Source organism: Ovis canadensis, chromosome 13 (assembly GCF_042477335.2).
Source record: "Ovis canadensis isolate MfBH-ARS-UI-01 breed Bighorn chromosome 13, ARS-UI_OviCan_v2, whole genome shotgun sequence".
NCBI classification, from domain to species: Eukaryota; Metazoa; Chordata; class Mammalia; order Artiodactyla; family Bovidae; genus Ovis; species Ovis canadensis.
In genome coordinates this window covers 69,896,609-69,913,367 of record NC_091257.1, presented here as the reverse complement: position 1 = coordinate 69,913,367, position 16,759 = coordinate 69,896,609, and the positions used below count along the sequence as shown (strand labels likewise).

Sequence of the window (16,759 nt, the reverse complement as noted above, 5' to 3'; positions counted from 1 at the left end):
AGCTTCAGCCCCAGGCAGAGTCCTGCACTTCTGTCCCTCAGCAGCAAAGTGACCTTGAATCTGTGGGGTACCAGGCCTTCTGTTCCCGGCCCAGACTCCAGAGCCAGTGGCTTCATGCTCAGGAGCCCACCTGTGTCTCGCAGGCCAGGGTCGTATGCTCAGGAGACCACCTGCGTCCCGCAGGGCAGGGTCGTATGGCCACCTGTACGGCACTGGCCCGCTCTGTCCAGCTTTCCGCCTGTAGGTTTACTCATCCTTCAGCTGGGGACAGCGACTGTGACCTCAGGGTATTGTCAGGGCTGAGCGGCTCAGCCAGGGAACGTCGCCATGCTGGGTCTACCTGGAGGCTGGAGACTGGGCACTAGCCGTGAAATCTGCCACACAGCTCTGTGAATGCTCCCCACGCAATGTGCCACACATGGCACACAAATTGCTCTGTTAGCGAGGAGAAGCCGGGGTCAACATTGTTGGATTAGGGCCCTCTGGCCTGCTGTTCTAGTAGGAGGGCCCTGGCAGGTGGAGGGGGCAGGACCCACAAGCTGGTGGCCAATAGTTACACTGATGTCAGATGAGGAAGATAAAGGGGGATGGCTGTCATCTGGTTGTTGGCCCTCAGCTCCAAAACCATGCTGTCTGCTGCTGGATAATGGGGCTGGGCTCTGGGGTGGTCTCTCTTCTGCCAGCTGGCACCATGTTAAGCTTTGAGGTTGCTGCAGAGATAGCGGGGCGGCGGGCAGAACACGGTCTTCCTGGTTCTGTGCGGGGCAGTGTCCTGGGTGAGCTGCCCTGTGGTTGTGCAGAGTGATGACGGTTCAGTGGCGGGTGTGGGGCCAGGGACACGGAGGTGTCAATGAGGAGGGGGTCTACGTGGCGTCTGGCGCACATTCTGTTCCCACAGCCCTCCCCACAGGCTCAGCACACAGAGCTGGTTTGGATCCTACCCTTCAGACTCCCCATCCCTGGACACTCACAAGTCACCCACCCGGGGAAGGTGGAGGCCCGGCTGAACCCCAGTCCTGCCAGCTGCACACGCCATCCTTCTTTACACTTTATTCTCCCCATGTCCTGGGACCCCCTCTCTGCAGAGGCGCTGCACTGCCGCCTGCCGGCCTTCTTAGCCCTCACCGGGCAGCACACTTGTAGGACCCCGCAAGGGGGCGCCCGAGACCACTGCTTGGAGCTCGACACCCCATCTGGAATGGGTAGCGAGGCATGCAGCCCCTGGGTCCAGGGTACTAGTGGAGTCTGGGTTGGTGGGAGGAGGGGCACTGCCCAGGAGGGCCTGCCCATGCACAGCAGAGCTGGGGGCGGGGCTCGGCTGGAGCTTGAGCCATCCCGGTCTCCCAGGACCCTGCTCCCCACAAGGGAGCAGATGCTGGGGTGAGAGCGGTGGGTAAGATCGTTTCCAAGATGGAGGGGTTCAAAAGACCAATCATCTTGGCCTTCACACCCCCATGGATGTGGCAGGACCCAGTCCACTACCCCGCTCCCGGGGCTGTCTGCTTGGCTGGTGGTAGGGGTTGTCCTGGCTGCGGGCAATCAGTCGGGTGGGGTGCATGACTGGGCAGGCTGGGATGCCCTGGTCTTTTCCCAGGTGCTGGTGCTGGGTGAGGGACTCCTGGTTCCCTGGTTCCTCCTTCCTCAGGTCGGCTTCTTGGAGGCTGTGGGAAGTGGACCAAAGTTAAGCTAGGAGGCACGGTAGTAACCTTGCGTGTCCTCTCTTACAGGGACACTGGGCTTTTGCCCAGGGCCTCGTGGGCAGTTTCTGGGAACACAGGAGCCCACACTGGGAGTCGACCTGTTCCTGATGGCAGCGGATGCTGGACAGGGTGGCCTGATCGGAGGGAAGCCTTGGGAATTTGGTAGAAGGTATGTGACCCTGGAATCCGCCCGGCCCTGAGGCCTCCCCTGTGACCTTGCAGAGGGTCTGGGGTATCTGGATAAGCCGAGCTCACAGGGAAATGTTCTCAGAACACCTGGGATGTTGGCAGGTGCTTCCATGGGCCCCCAACTGGTTGGCAGGCTTGGGAGCGCTGGCCCGGCACTGACCCCTCTCTGAGAGGTCCAGGGGCTTGTCTGGGACATAGTCCTGTGTGGCCGTGCTCTCCTTCCCCTGGGGGCTGTCCAGACCTCCAGGCTGTGAGTGCCTCTCTCTGGGCAGGGCTGCCCTGGCCGCCTCGCCCTCAGGACCCTCGGAGTCTGAGTCGGCTGGTGGGGAGGGCGGCGTCCCTCTGGGTCCCCAAGGGCCCCTCAGCTGGGCACTGCCTCTGGGGTCCCAGAGAAGGGACATATGGTTCCTGGCACCCTTGCAGGTGAGACCTGCACGATGCTGGGCTTCGGGCATGCCTCTGATGCAGAACCAGCTCTGGTTCTGGGTCAGATGGATCAGGTTGGCATCCTGTCCCCGTGTAGCACCTCTGTGACCCTGGGCAAGTTACCCCACCCTGAGCCCCCACTTTCGCATCTGTGAGACAGTGATGGCTAATACCCGGGCAGGCCCACGAGGCCCAAAGACAGTAACGACTGAACGCTCCTTGAGCCTCTCTCTCTATGGGCACACGACACAAGGGCGCTATTCTCACTTATCACCCGTGAGGTGCTGAGGGTATGCGTGCCATCTGGGGAGCCCCTGCCTTGGTCTGGGTGGGCGGGCAAGGGGCTGGCTTGACACCATGTGGAAGGTGGGGGCAGATGTGGTACACCCCTGTGGACCGTGCCTCCCAGAACGGCTTCCGAAAATGCCCAGCTGGCTGTGCTGTGAGGTCACACCAGCATGCTGGCCTCCTCCAGCGCTCGCCTGACAAACACAGGCTGCAGTCACCTTCCCGGCAACAATGGTGCATTGTGGCAGCCATGGCCCAGCCTGAGACATGGACCTGCCTGGACAAACACCAGGCGGCGTGCAGTATCAGCTCAGGTGTTCAAAGGCTCTCTCGGGCGCCTGGAGACCCGGCCCAAGCTGCCACTGTGGCTGGAGCAGGAAGTGGGAGCTGTCCTTATACCCTCAGCCTGGGTGGAGGGGGAGCCCACAGGCACCACCCTTGGCAAACGGGAGAGCAGCCCCCAGCCCCACATCGGGAACAAACACACCCACGCCAGGGGGCAGCAGCCTCTGCTGGGTCTCCTCCTTAAAAGTGGATAAGGTGGTCCAGGCGAGCTTGCCCCCTCCCAGGTGGGGCTGTGAGAGGGGAGCGGTCTAGGACCCCCAGGCCTGGGGCTGTTCGTGGCCCAGGATGCCCCTTCTCCCCTGAAGACTGTGTGTCCCACTGCTGTCTCATATCAGCCATGATATCGCCTCCTTTCCAGAGGGAGACAGGCTTGGGGTGAAGGGGCCAGCCCACCGAGGAGGAAGTGGACTCGGGGTCTGCCCAGGCCTGACCCAGGTCCTCTTACAAGACTGCTCTGGGAACAGCTCTGAGTAGCCAGAAAGGCTGGAGGCATCGGCGCTGCAACTGCCCCGCCCCCAACCCAGGGACCTACCTTTGCTCCAGGGGTCGGAGGCCCGCTTCCTCTTCTGTGGGCCCCGTCCACACTCCTTGTTGCAGACACACCCGGGTCCTTCCCCTGGCGAGCTCTGTGTGGACTCCGCCCTGGTGCTCAGGCCCATCTGAAGGGTGGGGTGTGGTCATGGTGAGGAAACCCCCCCAAGCCTGGGGCAGCCAGGGTGCCACCACCCCACCCCAGTGTGCGGCTGCACTGACCTCTCTGTCCGAGGTGTCTGGCTCGTCCAGCTCATCCGACTCTGGCTGTTGCCCTTGGACTTCGCTGAACTCTGCAGGATGCAGGGTGTGGGTCAGGCCAGGATGGTGGCCTGGACATCTAGTAGAAGCCTAGGCCCCTAACCTTCCAGGCTGGGACGAGTGGCAACACCTCTGAAGCTGGGGAAACTGAGGCACAGAGAGCCCGAGTAACCTGCCCTGGGGTAGGGTCCAAGCCCAAAGTCCCCTGCATTCCTGCAATGACCCCACCCACTGGGGTCCCCCTGGCTTGGTTGCTGGGTGACAGAGAACTCATCACCTGCCCTGAAGCCCCAGTTGCTAGGATGCTCTCCATTCACTTCCTGTGGTCAGAAACGTGCCCTCCCTGGGCCCCTTGCTCCACTCTGGGTCTGGAGGTAGGGAACCAAATCTGAGACCAGAGTTTGTTGGGTCAGGCCCTCCCTGCTCAGTATGGTTCCACTTCCACCATGGAACACTTCCCGTGTTCGCATCCTCACCTGGGTGGCCATCTCCACCAGGCCTTGGTGGGTAGGGTGGATGTTTAGGCCTCCCTCTGTCCTCCTCTCCTGGCCCACTTGCAGAGGGCAGGCTGAAGTGGGGCCCTGGAGCAAAGTAGGGGGCGTCCTAATGGGAAAGAAGAAAAAGACTTGAGCTCATGTAAGGCAACTTCCCTCCTCCTCCCCCACCCCCACCCGGCCTCAGGCAGAGCCTGCAGGGGCCATGGACAGGGTGGGGCTGGAGGGTCAGCTGGCTCCCCCTGGCTTGTGACCTGGGCAGCAGGCTTTCCCTCGGCAGCAGGCTTTCCCTCGGCAATTGGCTGGTGGAGCAGAGAAGAGAGGGCAGCCTGGGGCCCAGGTGCTCTGGGTGGGACACACAGAGCCCAGGAACGGGGCTTGGTCCCTCACCGGGGAAGATGGATGCTCTTCTGCCTCTGGCTCTCTGGCTTCCTGGGTGCCATTGCTGAGTCTCTGGGCTCCACACTGGGCAGATGGTCCCACTCCCTGGGGTGGCTCAGGGCTGGGCGTGGGGACCCGTGGAGGGCTGAGTGACCCCGACTGGTTGGCAGGCTTGGGAGCACTGGCCCGGCACCGACCCCTCTCTGAGAGGTCCAGGGGCTTGTCTGGGACATAGTCCTGTGTGGCCGTGCCCTCCTTCCCCTGGGGGCTGCCCAGGCCTCCGGGCTGTGAGTGCCTCTCTCTGGGCAGGGCTGCCCTGGCCGCCTCGCCCTCAGGACCCTCGGAGTCTGAGTCGGCTGTTGGGGAGGGTGGCGTCCCTCTGGGCCCCCAAGGGCCCCTCAGCCGGGCACTGCCCACTCTGCCCTGTGCTCGCAGCTGCTGGGCCAGGAGCATGTGCAGTGCGCCTTCCAGCCTTGGGTTCCGCACGCCCACCAGGGTGCCCGGCAGGCCCAGCAGGCCCGAGGGCTCCTCCCAGGCCTCTGCTTCCCCAGCCTTGAGGCCCTGGGATTGGGGGCCGCTGGGGGCTGTGGCAGGGGCCGGGGGGCTGCCAAGGTGTAGGGTTAGGTGGCGGTTCAGGAGGCAGAGGCGGTCGGCCTGGAGGGAGTGCTTCAGGGACTCGCAGGTCTTGGGAGAGGGCCGAGAGGCCTGCAGGATGCTGTGGGTAAGGAGAAGCCTGGTGATTGTGGGGCATGGTCAGCCCCACTTCACAGGGAGGACTAGGGCTCCTGGCGGTGAGATGGGTGCCCACGTGACACGGTGGACAGTGGGGAGGGGAATGCCCGGGCCCCTGGGGATCAGGTGCCTGGTTTCAGAGTTGACCTGGGGCCTGGGGGTCAGAGAAGGGACCTGGCCACTAAGGCCTCTCCCCATTCTGGGCGTCAGCTGCCTACCCAGTCCTCTGGAGCACCCTGCCCACAACCCCACCCCCACTCTCCTCAGACCATGATGAAAGGGGGTGCCCAGTCCCTGTCTCCTCTGTCCACGAACCCCCACCCCACCCTGGCTGTTCAGATGTCAATGTGGGAACTATGCTGCAGGCAGGGGAAAGCCAAGCCAGGGAGAGCAGGTCTCCTGAAGGGACAAAGGGAGGGACGCCCTGCTGTTGGCCTCTGCCTTAAAGCTGGGACCAGGGGAGGAGACTGGGTACCCAGCTGAGGCAGCTCCTGGTGGTGGCAGAGGGCGGGCGCTCACCTGTCCAGAGGGAGGCTGTGCTTGCCAGGTGGGCTGGGTGGGCTGTGCCTGGTGGGCGGCAGTGGAGGCGTCCCATTGGTGGAGCCCTGGTCAGCGGAGCAGGCCCGAGACCCAGGCCGCACCACGGCGATGGTCCCATGCAGCTGGTTGGAGATGCGCTGGGGGTTCTGCACAGGGTGGGTGGGTCAGCCTGGGTGGGCTTGGCTGCTACCTTCTGCCCTTTTCTCTGTGTGACCTTGGGCAGGTCTCCCACCCACTCTGAGCCTCGCTTCCACCCTTGTCACGTGGAGCTCAGGACTCTGCTTGGCGCGAGGATGGGCATGTTGCCATGTGCATGGCATATAGCAGGCAGTTCTGGCCTCCTCCTCGGGCTGCCCGGGAAGAGGGAGGAGTGGGTTCAGGGGTTCGGGGCCCCTCACCCTCACCATTTCCGGGGTCCGTGCCTCAGGAAGATTGGGACTTGGGGAGATTTTGGCCATTGGAGACGTCCCGTACACCCCTGGCCTTTCTGTGGGAGGAGGAACAGAGGGCAGGACGGTTGCTGAGAGGGATCAGCTCAGCCCCCGGCCCGAGGGCCCCCTGGTCCCAGGCTGCTCAGCCCCCCTGCCCCACACCCCCCTCTCCCATGGACCTGGACCTGCACCTGCATGGCCATCCTCTGTCTCCTCGTGGCCTCCCAGAGGTTTCTCAGTGACGGCCTTCTGGGCGCCCAGGGAGGGGAGCAGCAGGGGTGATGGGGGGTCCGAGACGCCCTCCCTGAGCTGGGGCTTGGGCCTGTCCCCAGTGGGAGGCAAATATGAGGCAGGTGAGGGGGCAGCATCCCAGAGACGATCAGAAAGCCCAGGGCGCCCTCCTGGGGGCCAAGCCACCTGTGCGGGAGACCCAGGTGACCAGGAAAGACGTCATCGTGGGCTCACACCTGTCTGGGGGTGGCCCAAGCGCCAGAGCTGCCATGGGTGCTGCAGCCCAGCTCCATTTCTGGGGGGCCTTGTGCCTGCAGACCAGGGGAGGCTGCTGTCTGTCCCAGGATGCTGGCCTGTGGAACCCCTCCCCCTGCACAAGTGCCCGGGGCTCCCCCCACTCACCCTGGGCCCTGAAGCCGCTTCACTTCCTCCTTCAAGGCGTCATTTTCCTCCTGCAGCCGCGTCAGCTCAGTGGCTGTAGAAGGCACCGGTTAGGAAGGACTTGGGGAGGGGGAGGGCGAGTGGGGTCCTCATGGCCCTGGGAGTCCCCCTGTCCTGGCCCAGCTGAGGCTCCAGCACTTGGCTCGGGGCCTGGCATACAGCAGGTACCCCATAGATGCTTGCTGCCTGAGTGGGTGGGTGGATGTTGAGTGAGCAGCACCAGCCTGGAGGCTGTGAAATGGGATGGCGCTCCATAGCCTCGAGGGACCCCCCAGCCAAAGGAAAGGGGCTTGTGCTCATCAGCAGGACTCATGGAACCCAGGTGTCTTCGGGACCCTCCTTATCCTGAGAAGGAGGGAGCTGAGGCTCTGAGAAGGCAGGGACTCCCTGGCCTGGTGACTGAGCAGCAGGTGGCCTGTGGGGTCCAGCGGGGGGCTTTGCACCATCTGTCTGTGAGTTGGGGTGCGGGTGTCCCTCCTGACAGTGCAGCCCTGGATCACCTCCTCCCCTTTCCCCAAGACCCCTTGTTGGGCTGAGGAGGTGGGGGTCGCCGGCCCACACAGAGGAACGGGGTGCAGGATGCAGAGCAGGGGGGCGCTCACTGAGGAGGAAGACGTGCTGCAGGTTCTGGAGGAGGGAGCTCTCGAACTCTTGCTGCTTCTTTCTGGCCAGCTCCTGGGTGACCATGCAGCGGTCACACAGCCCAGCCCGTAGCCTGCGGGGCAAGGAGGGACAGCGATGGGGCTGGTGCATGGGGATGACCCAGAGAGATGTTATGGGGAGGGAGGTGGGAGGGGGGTTCATGTTTGGGAACGCGTGTAAGAATTAAAGATTTTAAAATTTAAAAAATAAAAAACTAAAAAAAAAAAAGTAAAAGCACTGCACATTGTTTGAAAAAAAAATAAATAAATATTGAAGGAGGGACAGCGAGAGGCTGCTCTGAGAGGGAAGGGCCGGGATGCCACGCCCCCCCACCCCACTCCCAGGACCTGCCCTGCCTTTCCCCACCGCGTTGCCCACCCCGTGGGCTAAGCACGCCACATGCTGTTGAGTTTGGGAAGGAACCTTGAAAAGTACAGTTTACTTAAGGCTCTGAGAAGTCCTACAGTGGCTGAGTTGACTCCAGAGCATCCCCGACTCACTCTCCACAGAACGCTCTGGTCTTCCTCCACCCCTGCCCCCATCATGAGTGGGCTGTGAGGTGCCCCCACCTGTTCTCCAGCGCCCGCAGGTTCTCCTTCAGTGCCTTCTGCTGCTCCCTGAGCTGGTGGTTCTTGGCACAGAGCTCCTCCACCCTCTGGGCATCCCTGTGGGGGACGATCTGAAGTGGGGGGTCTGCTCTACCCAGAGAGCTCTCTGCTACCCACTAGCCTCTCCCTGGCCACCAGCCTAGGACTTCCTTGAGACTTGGGGCCTCGCAAGAGCAATGCCAGCTCGCCCAAGCGTGAGTGTATACAGCCTTGAGGACTCTGTCTCGTCCATGTGCCACCTGGCAGTGTTCTGTGAAGTGGGGACCTGGGGAGTCTGCCTGTGGGTCTCCAGGACTCACGTAGAGTCCCCCTGTTGATAGCTATCGGTCCCAGAGGTGCCCTGCATGGATGTTCCTTGCCCATCCCTTTGGAGGGTCCCTGTTCACTCTGGTGGGCTTGGACTTTCCAGCCCCGCTTCCTCCAGTTCCTTGAGGCATGACCTGGGACCAGACTCCCCCTACCCCCTATGCTGATCTTCACTTTCTCCTGCATCACTGCTAGTGGCAGTGCCGGGGCCCTGGGGCTGCAGGGGAAGAAGGGAGATGAACCCTGGGGAGTCACTGCCCTTCCAGTTTCCTGGGCCAGGCCTGTCCTCACTCACCGGCACCTCTCTGAGTTCAGTTCCAGAAGCTTGTTCTGCAGGCCTGAGGAGTGAGGAAAGGAGCAGAGGTCAGGCCCAGCTGGGCTGCCGCCTCTACCTGGAGCCGGGGCATTTCCTGTCCCTGGCTGTCTGGCAGCGCCCTCTCCAGACACCCGCCCCCTGCCTGGGTCCCTGCACTGACTCCCTGAGGTCACCCCCTTGGAGGGCTCCCAGTCTGCACCTGCTGCCAGCTTCTGGTCAGTCTCCTGGCTCCTTGGGGCCCTGGTCTGGGCCCAGCCTCTCCCCTCCCTTGTCTCTGGCTCTGGTGTCAGCTGGGGATGGGTCCCAGATGCTGGGAGTCACCAATTACCCAACTAAGGCCCAGGAGGGATGCTTTTTGGGTGCTGCCAATGGTCCCCCAAGGGAGACCCCAGCAGAGCCCCTCCTCCCCTCCTCATCATGGTCTGGCTTGGGTCCTAGTCTAGCCCAAGCAGTCCTTGCCCCTCTGGGTCTCTGGGCCTTTAATGTGGGAGGGGAGGTGAGCACTCTCAGAAAGGTCAGGGGAGGGTCTGGTCCAGGCACTGGGGGAGTGAATGGAGCAGGTAGCTGCAGTCAGTCCTGTTGCTGGTGGGGAAATTGGACAGACATGCGTACCAGGGCAGAGCTTAGCCTGGGGTTCTAGAAGGGGCAGAGGGATTTTAGCTCAGCACCCGGAACGTTCCAGACAAGCCTCTGGAGCCTTGGGCTCCATTCCTACAAAGAAAGTAGGTGACCTCCCTTCTGGGGGACATGGAGGCCCCCACCTTGGGCAAGGGGCTGGTCTTGGCTATAGTGTCTCAGCTCTCTGTGGCCAGGCTGGTCTTTTATTCCTGCTTTGATGTGAATTGACCGTTTGGGGGCCACCCCTCCAGGGCTGCACTTGGGTGTTGGTCTAAGGCTGGGTGCCTGGCCACGATGCAGCTCTGGGCTCTGGGTCAGGACTCCTTTTCTGGTCCTGCAAGGCATGGTCCTGGTTTTGGCAAGAATTGGAGGCAACATGTGGGAGTCCCCTGGCCTGACCTTGGCCCTTAGACCACTGTCTGGCTGAGAGTTTGTCCTCCCCAAGGTACTCACCCATGACCTCATTCTCGTGGACTTCCTTCAGTCTGTTTAGTGACTCTGTGAAACTCTCCATGGCTCCCGCGGCCCCGGCCCTGGGTCCTTTGTGCTCCAGGTGTGGGGACAGCCCCTTGGCCTCTACTGCCCCTCTGTTTCCAGCCTGTGGAGCAGGAAACCAAGGGACAGTCACATTGGCTCAGGAGGGGTCTGTGGGCTGCAGGGTGCAGGAGGTAGGTGTGGGAGTCCTGTCCTGTGACCACCCACTGGGTCATGTCCACGCCTGAGGGGGGCATGTATGTCCATCCTGTAGGGATGGGACATTCTCACTTCATCTCAACTCCCTAATCCAGTCTTCACAGCAAAGCAGATGGCCTGAGGGGACCAGCTCCCACTTGGTGCTGGGGCCATGAGTGTGCACATGACCTGTGATGAAGCCCCAGACTGGAGATGCCCAAGCTGGCCAACAGCTGGCAGGTCAGTAAGCCAGGGTGTGTTCAGCCAATGGGAAAGCTCTCTCAGGAGGGTCCAGGTGCCTGCAGTGGCATGGATGGCCCCGTGGGGCCAAGGTGGGGACTTCGGGGGTTGGCTGGCTATTTTCTCTGTAGGAACTGGTGGCCGTGCACTGGAAGAAGTCCACCTAGCCACCCCTCATGGCCTGGGCCCTTTTTCCTGCCTGTGTTTCACCTCCACGAAGCGTTTGCTAAAACTTAAAAGTTTGTGGGATTAAGAATCCAAGCTGGGAGCTGGGTAACCTTGCCCGCTGTGTGACTGTCGTGAGCTCTGGCCCCTCTGAGCAGCCCTTTCTTCCCTCTGGTAGTGGCCACAGGGCCCATCCAGTGGGCCTGGTGAGTATGCCTTGGGGTCCCACAGGGTCCAGCTCGGAGCTGGGAGTGAGCCCGGGGCTCAGCCCAGCAGTAGGTTCCTCACTGTGATGCCAGGCACCACCCTCCTCTGGGTGAGAGACCCTCAGTCCTGGTGGCTCACCTCTGGTGGCAGATACCACAGGCCACCATTGCTCTGTGGCACTACCTGTCACCCAGTGGGAGTTAGACCCACAGCTCATAGCCAGGTCAGCAGTGATGCCACCAGCCCAGACCCTTGCCATCATCACCTCCAGGCCAGGGGGAGGCAGCCCCTCTGGTCCCTCCTTGTCCTCAGTCCAAGGAGCCCTGGGGTCCCCTGGGTTTGCGTCTGTACATGCCCAGAACCTCACTTTCCCTCCTTCGCAGAGCCTGCCTTGGCCCAGGCCACCACCAACTGGCACAGTGCTCCACCTCCCCTAGGAGGGCCTCTTCACAAACCCTGGAAACCTCTGCCCAAAGACCTCTTGGCCTCGCCCGAGGCCACACGCAGCTCCCTCCCCCTGCTCCTCACTGAAGGAGGTGTGTGGTCTCACTTGCATTTCAGAGACCGGAGTGTTTGCATCAGCAGTCCCCAAACTAGAAACCCTCCAGTGCCTGCTGGTAGTGTCCAGCGGTGGCAGGAGAGATGACAGTCCGGGGCTGTTCAGGTTTGGTTCCGAGACTGCAGAGCAGGGCCAGGCCGGGGAAGCCAGCACACTGCAGGATTCCTGCACAGGAGGCGCAGCAGAGGCGCAGCTGCTCTGGGCTCCCCGAAGCTGGGTGGTGGGCGCCCTGGCAGTGGGGTCACCAACTGAGGGGGCAGGCCCCGTGACCCCAAGAGAAACCAGGCCAGGGCAAGCACTGTCCTGGAGCTTTCCAAGGGGACTTGACAGGGAGGCTGGCTCTCAGCTGGGTCCTCAAACCCCAGGCCCAGCAAGAGGACAGAGAACGGTCCTGCGTCTCATGGTGGCCGCCAGAGCCCACAGGCAGGGATGTGCTAGACGGACGGAGTGACAGGAAGGTGGGCCTCTGCGACACTCCCAAGAGATGGCCAGGGAAGGGGGGGGTCCCTGCTTACTGGCTCTGTGTTGGGTGAGTGAGGGCTCTGGGAATGAGAGGAGCTTGGTGGGGCCCCTTCCTTGAGGCTGGGAGCCAGAGGAATGTCCTGGCAGGTTAGGGGACAAGATGCTGAATTGCAGAGGGTAGGGGAGACCAGGGCTGTAGGGTGTACATGGTAATCCAGCCTCACTTCCTGAGCCCATCTAACCCTGACCACATTGCAAGGAGCCCACTTTCCAGATAGGGGAGCTGAGGCCCAAAGACATCAAGTCATGCTCCCTGGCTACCCAGTGGGAAACGGGAGTCGGGGCTTGAATTCTCCCTGGGGCTGAGGATGTGTCCTTGCCCGCTGTGGACCAGGGATGCGCTCCAGGTGGCCCTGCTCTGCTGGCTCTCTCATCTTCATCTGATGGTGGGAGACGGGACTGTGGGAGGAGCTCTCCTCGGCTCAGGCTCCCTGCAGGGGGAGGTGGGCCAGCTGGGGAGGGCCAAGCCACTGTGCCTGAAATTCCACCCAGACCTGCCTGACAGGCCGTTCTTCCCCATCAGCGTCTACCATGGGCCGTGGGCTGGGCCAACGCCCGTGAAGGAGCCGCCCCTGGGAACCTGCAGTGCCCCAGGCCCAGGAGAGGCTCTGGGGATGGGTGCAGGTCCAAGTGAGAGGTCAACATTGTTCCTAAAGACAACACTGTGGTGTGGAGTCAGGTGGGTAAAGGCCCAGATACCCACCTCTGTCTGGGTACCCCAGGCTCCTCTCTATTCCAAACCGCCCAAAGGCCCCACCTGGCTGCCCCTCTGGGATCTCTGATGGGCAGGGGGCAGCGTGGACAAGACACGGAGCTGGGCAGGGGCAGCACAGCTGGAGGGTGTATTCTGCTGGAAGCCCCACATTTCCCAGGGATGACCAGGACTGTCCAGCCGCTGGTGACAGTGCCACGGGGGTGGTGCGCCTCCTCTGGGCGGGCAGGCGACAGAGAGTGGCCAAGGAGAAGAGGCCAGTCAGCCTCCTGGGGCAGCCCATGACCCAGCCCCCACCCTCAGAGTGCAGGGGGGCGGGGCGGCTCCAAGGAAGCAGCGGGAGGATGAGGAGGTGGGTCCCCAGCTGATAGGAATTTGGTGGTTGTGGGTAGGAAGAACCTCAGCTGTAAAAGTGCATGTGGGGGCTTCCCTGGTAGCTCAGTGCATAAGAATCCGCCTGCCAGTGTAGGAGACACAAGTTCGAGCCCTGGTCTGGGAAGATCCCACATGCCGTGGAGCAACTAAGCCACACTACTGAGTCTGTGCTCTAGAGCCTGGGAGCCGCAACTACTGAAGCCCGCCTGCCTACAGCCTGTGCTCCTCAACAAGAAAAGCCACTGCAATGGAAAGCTTGTGCATCACAACTGGAGAGTAGCCCCATTTGCCAAAACTAGAGAAAAGCCTGTGCAGCAACAAAGACCCAGTGCAGACGGAAACAAGTAAATGAATATAAATGAAATTACTTTAAAAAAGTGCACGTGGTCTCGGCCCGAGGACGGTGGGCCAGCCCTCCCTGGGGGCCTCCCTGGTGTTTGCCAGGTGTGCTGAGAGCCACTGAGGGGAGAGGCAGGAGGGCTGCCCCCAGGCCTGGGGTGGGGGCTACAGTGGTGTCAGGAGGAGGGAGCAGGTTATGGCGTGGGGTCTTGGCTCCTGCCTCTGGGCCTGGGGGCCCTGGGCGCTGGAGAGGGTGGCCCGAGTTGCCCACTGCGGGGGCGGGGGGTGGTGGTGCTGGAGGCAGAGACCTGAGGGCTGCTCCTCAAGGGCCCAGGGTCACTCCTACTCCTGCTCTGGACACCCAGGCTGGAAGGTCTCTGCTGGGTGGAGCCCCAGAAGCTGCAGGTTGCAGGGCAGGGCAGGGGTCAGGCACACCGGTGACCCTGTGCACCTGCCACTCACCTGGGTAAGGTCAGCCTGCGCAGTGCTCCCTGGCCTGCCTGGAGCCTCTGTGGACAGGACTAGTGTGTCCCCAGAGCCTGAGTCCCTCATCTGAGGTAACCGCGCCACCTCCTCAGGTGGTTGTGGGTGTGTCCCACCAAGTACGTGTGTCCAGACGATGCCTTCCGGGTGATTTGTGTACTCAGCGCAGGGCCTGGCAGGCACTCAGCTAGCTGCAGATGGAGACCTGCATCCACCACACGCAGTGCCTCCTGCAGGCAGCCCCAAGGGCCCAGCAGGGCTCCTTACAGAAGCCCAAGTTCAAGTGCCACCAAGGCCCTCTACAGGAGGACAAGAAAGCCCCTGAGTTCAGAGCAGAGTCTCAGATGCCAGCATTGATGATACACACTCGTGCCCTGCGTGGACACTCAGGGACCGCTGGGTCTTCGTGGCCGTGTCTCAGGGAAATGCCCCTGCCGCCATGTACAGAGAAGGCCACCAGAGCCCCAGCTGTGGCCCTGGTCCGGGTGTTGTCCACTGAGCCGCAAAGCCTTGGTGGTGAGGTTCTTGCCCGGCTCCTGGGCCGGCCGGCAGGGCCCTGGCCACTTTCTCTTGTTGAGGCCTCTTCTCCAGCATGCCCTCGGGTCCAGGGGCCCCAGGCCCCCAGTTCTGCGCCTTCTCTGCCGTTGATCTCTCCACCCACCTGTGAGTAACGCGATGACAATGGTGCAGCAATAGCCATAGCAGTGGCCCTTGTTCCCCGGGCATCCGCTCAGCCGAGTCCCGGGCCAGGGCTCTATGGCTGTGCGGCGTCTACTGCAGGCCCCCTACCAGGTCCCAGAGTGACCCAGGCACGCTCCGCCTGCCCGTCACCAGGGGCCTCACAAGGCTGGGCACACCATCCAAGCCCTTTCCATGTCCCCACACAGGTCTTCGTGGAGCACCTGCTGTGTGCCCTGGCTCAGCCCACGGGTATGATTGGAGCTCCCCCTGCCTTCTGGCACTCACTGTCCCATTCTACAGATTCAGGGACAGGTGTGAAGCAGGTTAGACTGGCGGTGGCTCCCTATGCCCCGCATGGTGAGGGAGAAGCCCCTTCTCCGGTCACCTTAGCTGAGTCTCTCTCCCACTGTGTCTCAGTGTCCTTGGCCACAAAATGACGGCAGTGTCCTGGCCCAGCTCCTGGGGACAGGAGTCTGCACCACCTTGGGCTGCCGGGTCTCCTCCATGTGGCAGGCATCCAGTGCCCATTGACTGCAGGTGGTCAGGGGCCAACCTGCCAGCCCCCACATCCAGGCGTCCGGCAGGAACGTCTCAGGTAGTCAGTCCCTGGGCTCACGTTGCCTGTGGAGTGGCCATAACAGCCCTCACTGTGCAGATGAAGGATCTATGGCCCTGAGAGATGGCACTACTCCACAGTCACCAGCTCGCAAGGATACGGCCAGGGCAGCCTCCTGCGACCTCCTGGGCCAGCTCAGAGGGCAGGTCCTGAGACATGCCACTACCTGGATGGTTTCTAGCATCGCCAGACACGTAGACCCATGGCACATGAGCATACACATGTGATGCCCACACGTGCAGACACAACAGTATCCTAACAACATCCCGACAACTACTGCACAACAGAGAAACGTGTGCACACGCGTGCGCTCCCCCCACTGTGCACGTGGCACTGCGCAGGACGGAGGAAAGCTGCTTGCACGTGTGCACACATACTCGCGTGCCACATGTGCGTGTGCACACGTGCACGGAGGCACAAGGCAGGTGTGCACTCGCTCAGCAAGGCCGAGGTGTCGCTGGTGGCTCAAGTAACAGTGGGCCCTGCAACCTGATTCCTCAAGGATGGGCCGGCCCAGGGCCACTGATACTTCTCAGCTGCCTTCCTGAGGCCTGGTGGGGGAGGCTGAGCAGGGCTGAGGCCTGGGAGCCTTTTGTCACTGTTTCCCAGGGGACACCGAACTGAGGGCAGCTGATGTCCTACAGTGCCCGGCAGGGAGCCGTGGCTGGCTGCACCACGCTCCACCCCTCATTCCCCAGCTGCAGCCTGTCTGAGGATCCAGGCGGTGAGGCCGGACCAGGATGAAGTGCCAGGCCCCCAGCCTGTTCGCAGTGTCCCCAGAAGACCCAGGGACTTCCCAGCACAGCAGTGCCAACCCCAGCCTTCCAAGCCTTGACTCCCCCAGCCTGTCTGCCCAGCAAGCTCGCTGTGGCCTGCGCTCCCACTCAGCCCCCTGGACCGTGTACCCCAGAGCAGGGGCTGTGGCCACCACCCCACCCTGGCCCTTCCTCCAGCCCCCACGAGCAGGGGCTGGGTCTCTGCCTGGTAGCTAGCACCCCACAGTGACCCCAGATCTTGTGCCCCTTCCCCTGCCCCCAACTACTGAAGCCACTGGGGCTCTGGAGGCCCCCAGGTACTCACATGGCCCCGTGTCCGCATCCACCTCCAGGGACCTCCGCTCTGCTCCGGGACGCTCCCGCCTGAGAGATGGAAACCAGCACTATGAACTTGCTTGGGAACAAGACATAATTTTAGCCAAACCCGCTTGACAGGTTTTCGATTCCCCCGGCCAGGAGCAGAGAGGAGGCAGAGCCGGCCCAAAGCCGCCCAACGGGTTCTGCCATCGCACAGAAAGTGGCAGAACGGGTCGGGTCTGACCCTCACAGAGAGAGGATTGTTTCTCCATGATCTCTGCATGGCCTGGGCCTCTGGCTGGAGCCGAGCAGTTTGCAAGGAGAATCCAGGGCCTGGAAGTGGACGTGAGGGGCAGGGCAGGGGCAGATTGTGGGGGAGCTGGGGGAGGAAGGAGCATTGTCATCTCGGGGTGGAGGAGAGCAGCGAGCCTCTCCCCTGGCTCCCGTGAGCTGAGCTGTCCTGCCTCAGTTTCCTTGTCTGTAAATTGGGGATGATGACCACGGGCCTGCCTCTGCTGGAGCTCTGGAGACGGAGTCTAGATGTGGGGTTGGCAGTGGCCTTGCTGGGTTGGGGCCCCTGCCTTTCACTGGCTCCTCCACCCCCCAGAAGAGAACAGGCAGGTGGCCTAGGCGGG

At 62.4% G+C, this 16,759-nt stretch overlaps 1 protein-coding gene across 5 annotated transcripts; it reads right to left on the bottom strand.

The window, feature by feature from the left end:
* Nucleotides 1–1,035: 1,035 nt before the first annotated feature.
* Nucleotides 1,036–16,271, bottom strand: RBBP8NL (RBBP8 N-terminal like). Of its 5 annotated transcripts, none has more exons than XR_011247986.1 (14): nucleotides 13,734–13,901; nucleotides 9,934–10,078; nucleotides 8,842–8,884; nucleotides 8,202–8,297; nucleotides 7,593–7,705; nucleotides 6,952–7,024; nucleotides 6,510–6,640; nucleotides 6,286–6,374; nucleotides 5,867–6,033; nucleotides 4,489–5,330; nucleotides 4,217–4,343; nucleotides 3,702–3,772; nucleotides 3,481–3,607; nucleotides 1,036–1,661 (listed from the first exon to the last, which is right to left on the bottom strand). XR_011247986.1 is itself a non-coding variant. In XM_069546764.1 (14 exons), the coding sequence occupies exons 1-14, from the start codon at nucleotides 16,147–16,149 to the stop codon at nucleotides 1,642–1,644; spliced, it is 1,926 nt and encodes a 641-aa protein (XP_069402865.1). In that variant the 5' UTR covers nucleotides 16,150–16,271; the 3' UTR covers nucleotides 1,036–1,641. The 5 variants fall into 5 exon arrangements, 4 of the variants coding, with proteins under 4 accessions (XP_069402865.1, XP_069402866.1, XP_069402867.1 ...); XM_069546764.1 differs by lacking the exon at nucleotides 13,734–13,901 and adding an exon at nucleotides 16,132–16,271 and having other exon boundaries at nucleotides 4,625–5,330; XM_069546765.1 differs by lacking the exon at nucleotides 13,734–13,901 and adding an exon at nucleotides 16,132–16,271 and having other exon boundaries at nucleotides 4,625–5,330; nucleotides 6,292–6,374.
* Nucleotides 16,272–16,759: the final 488 nt, after the last annotated feature.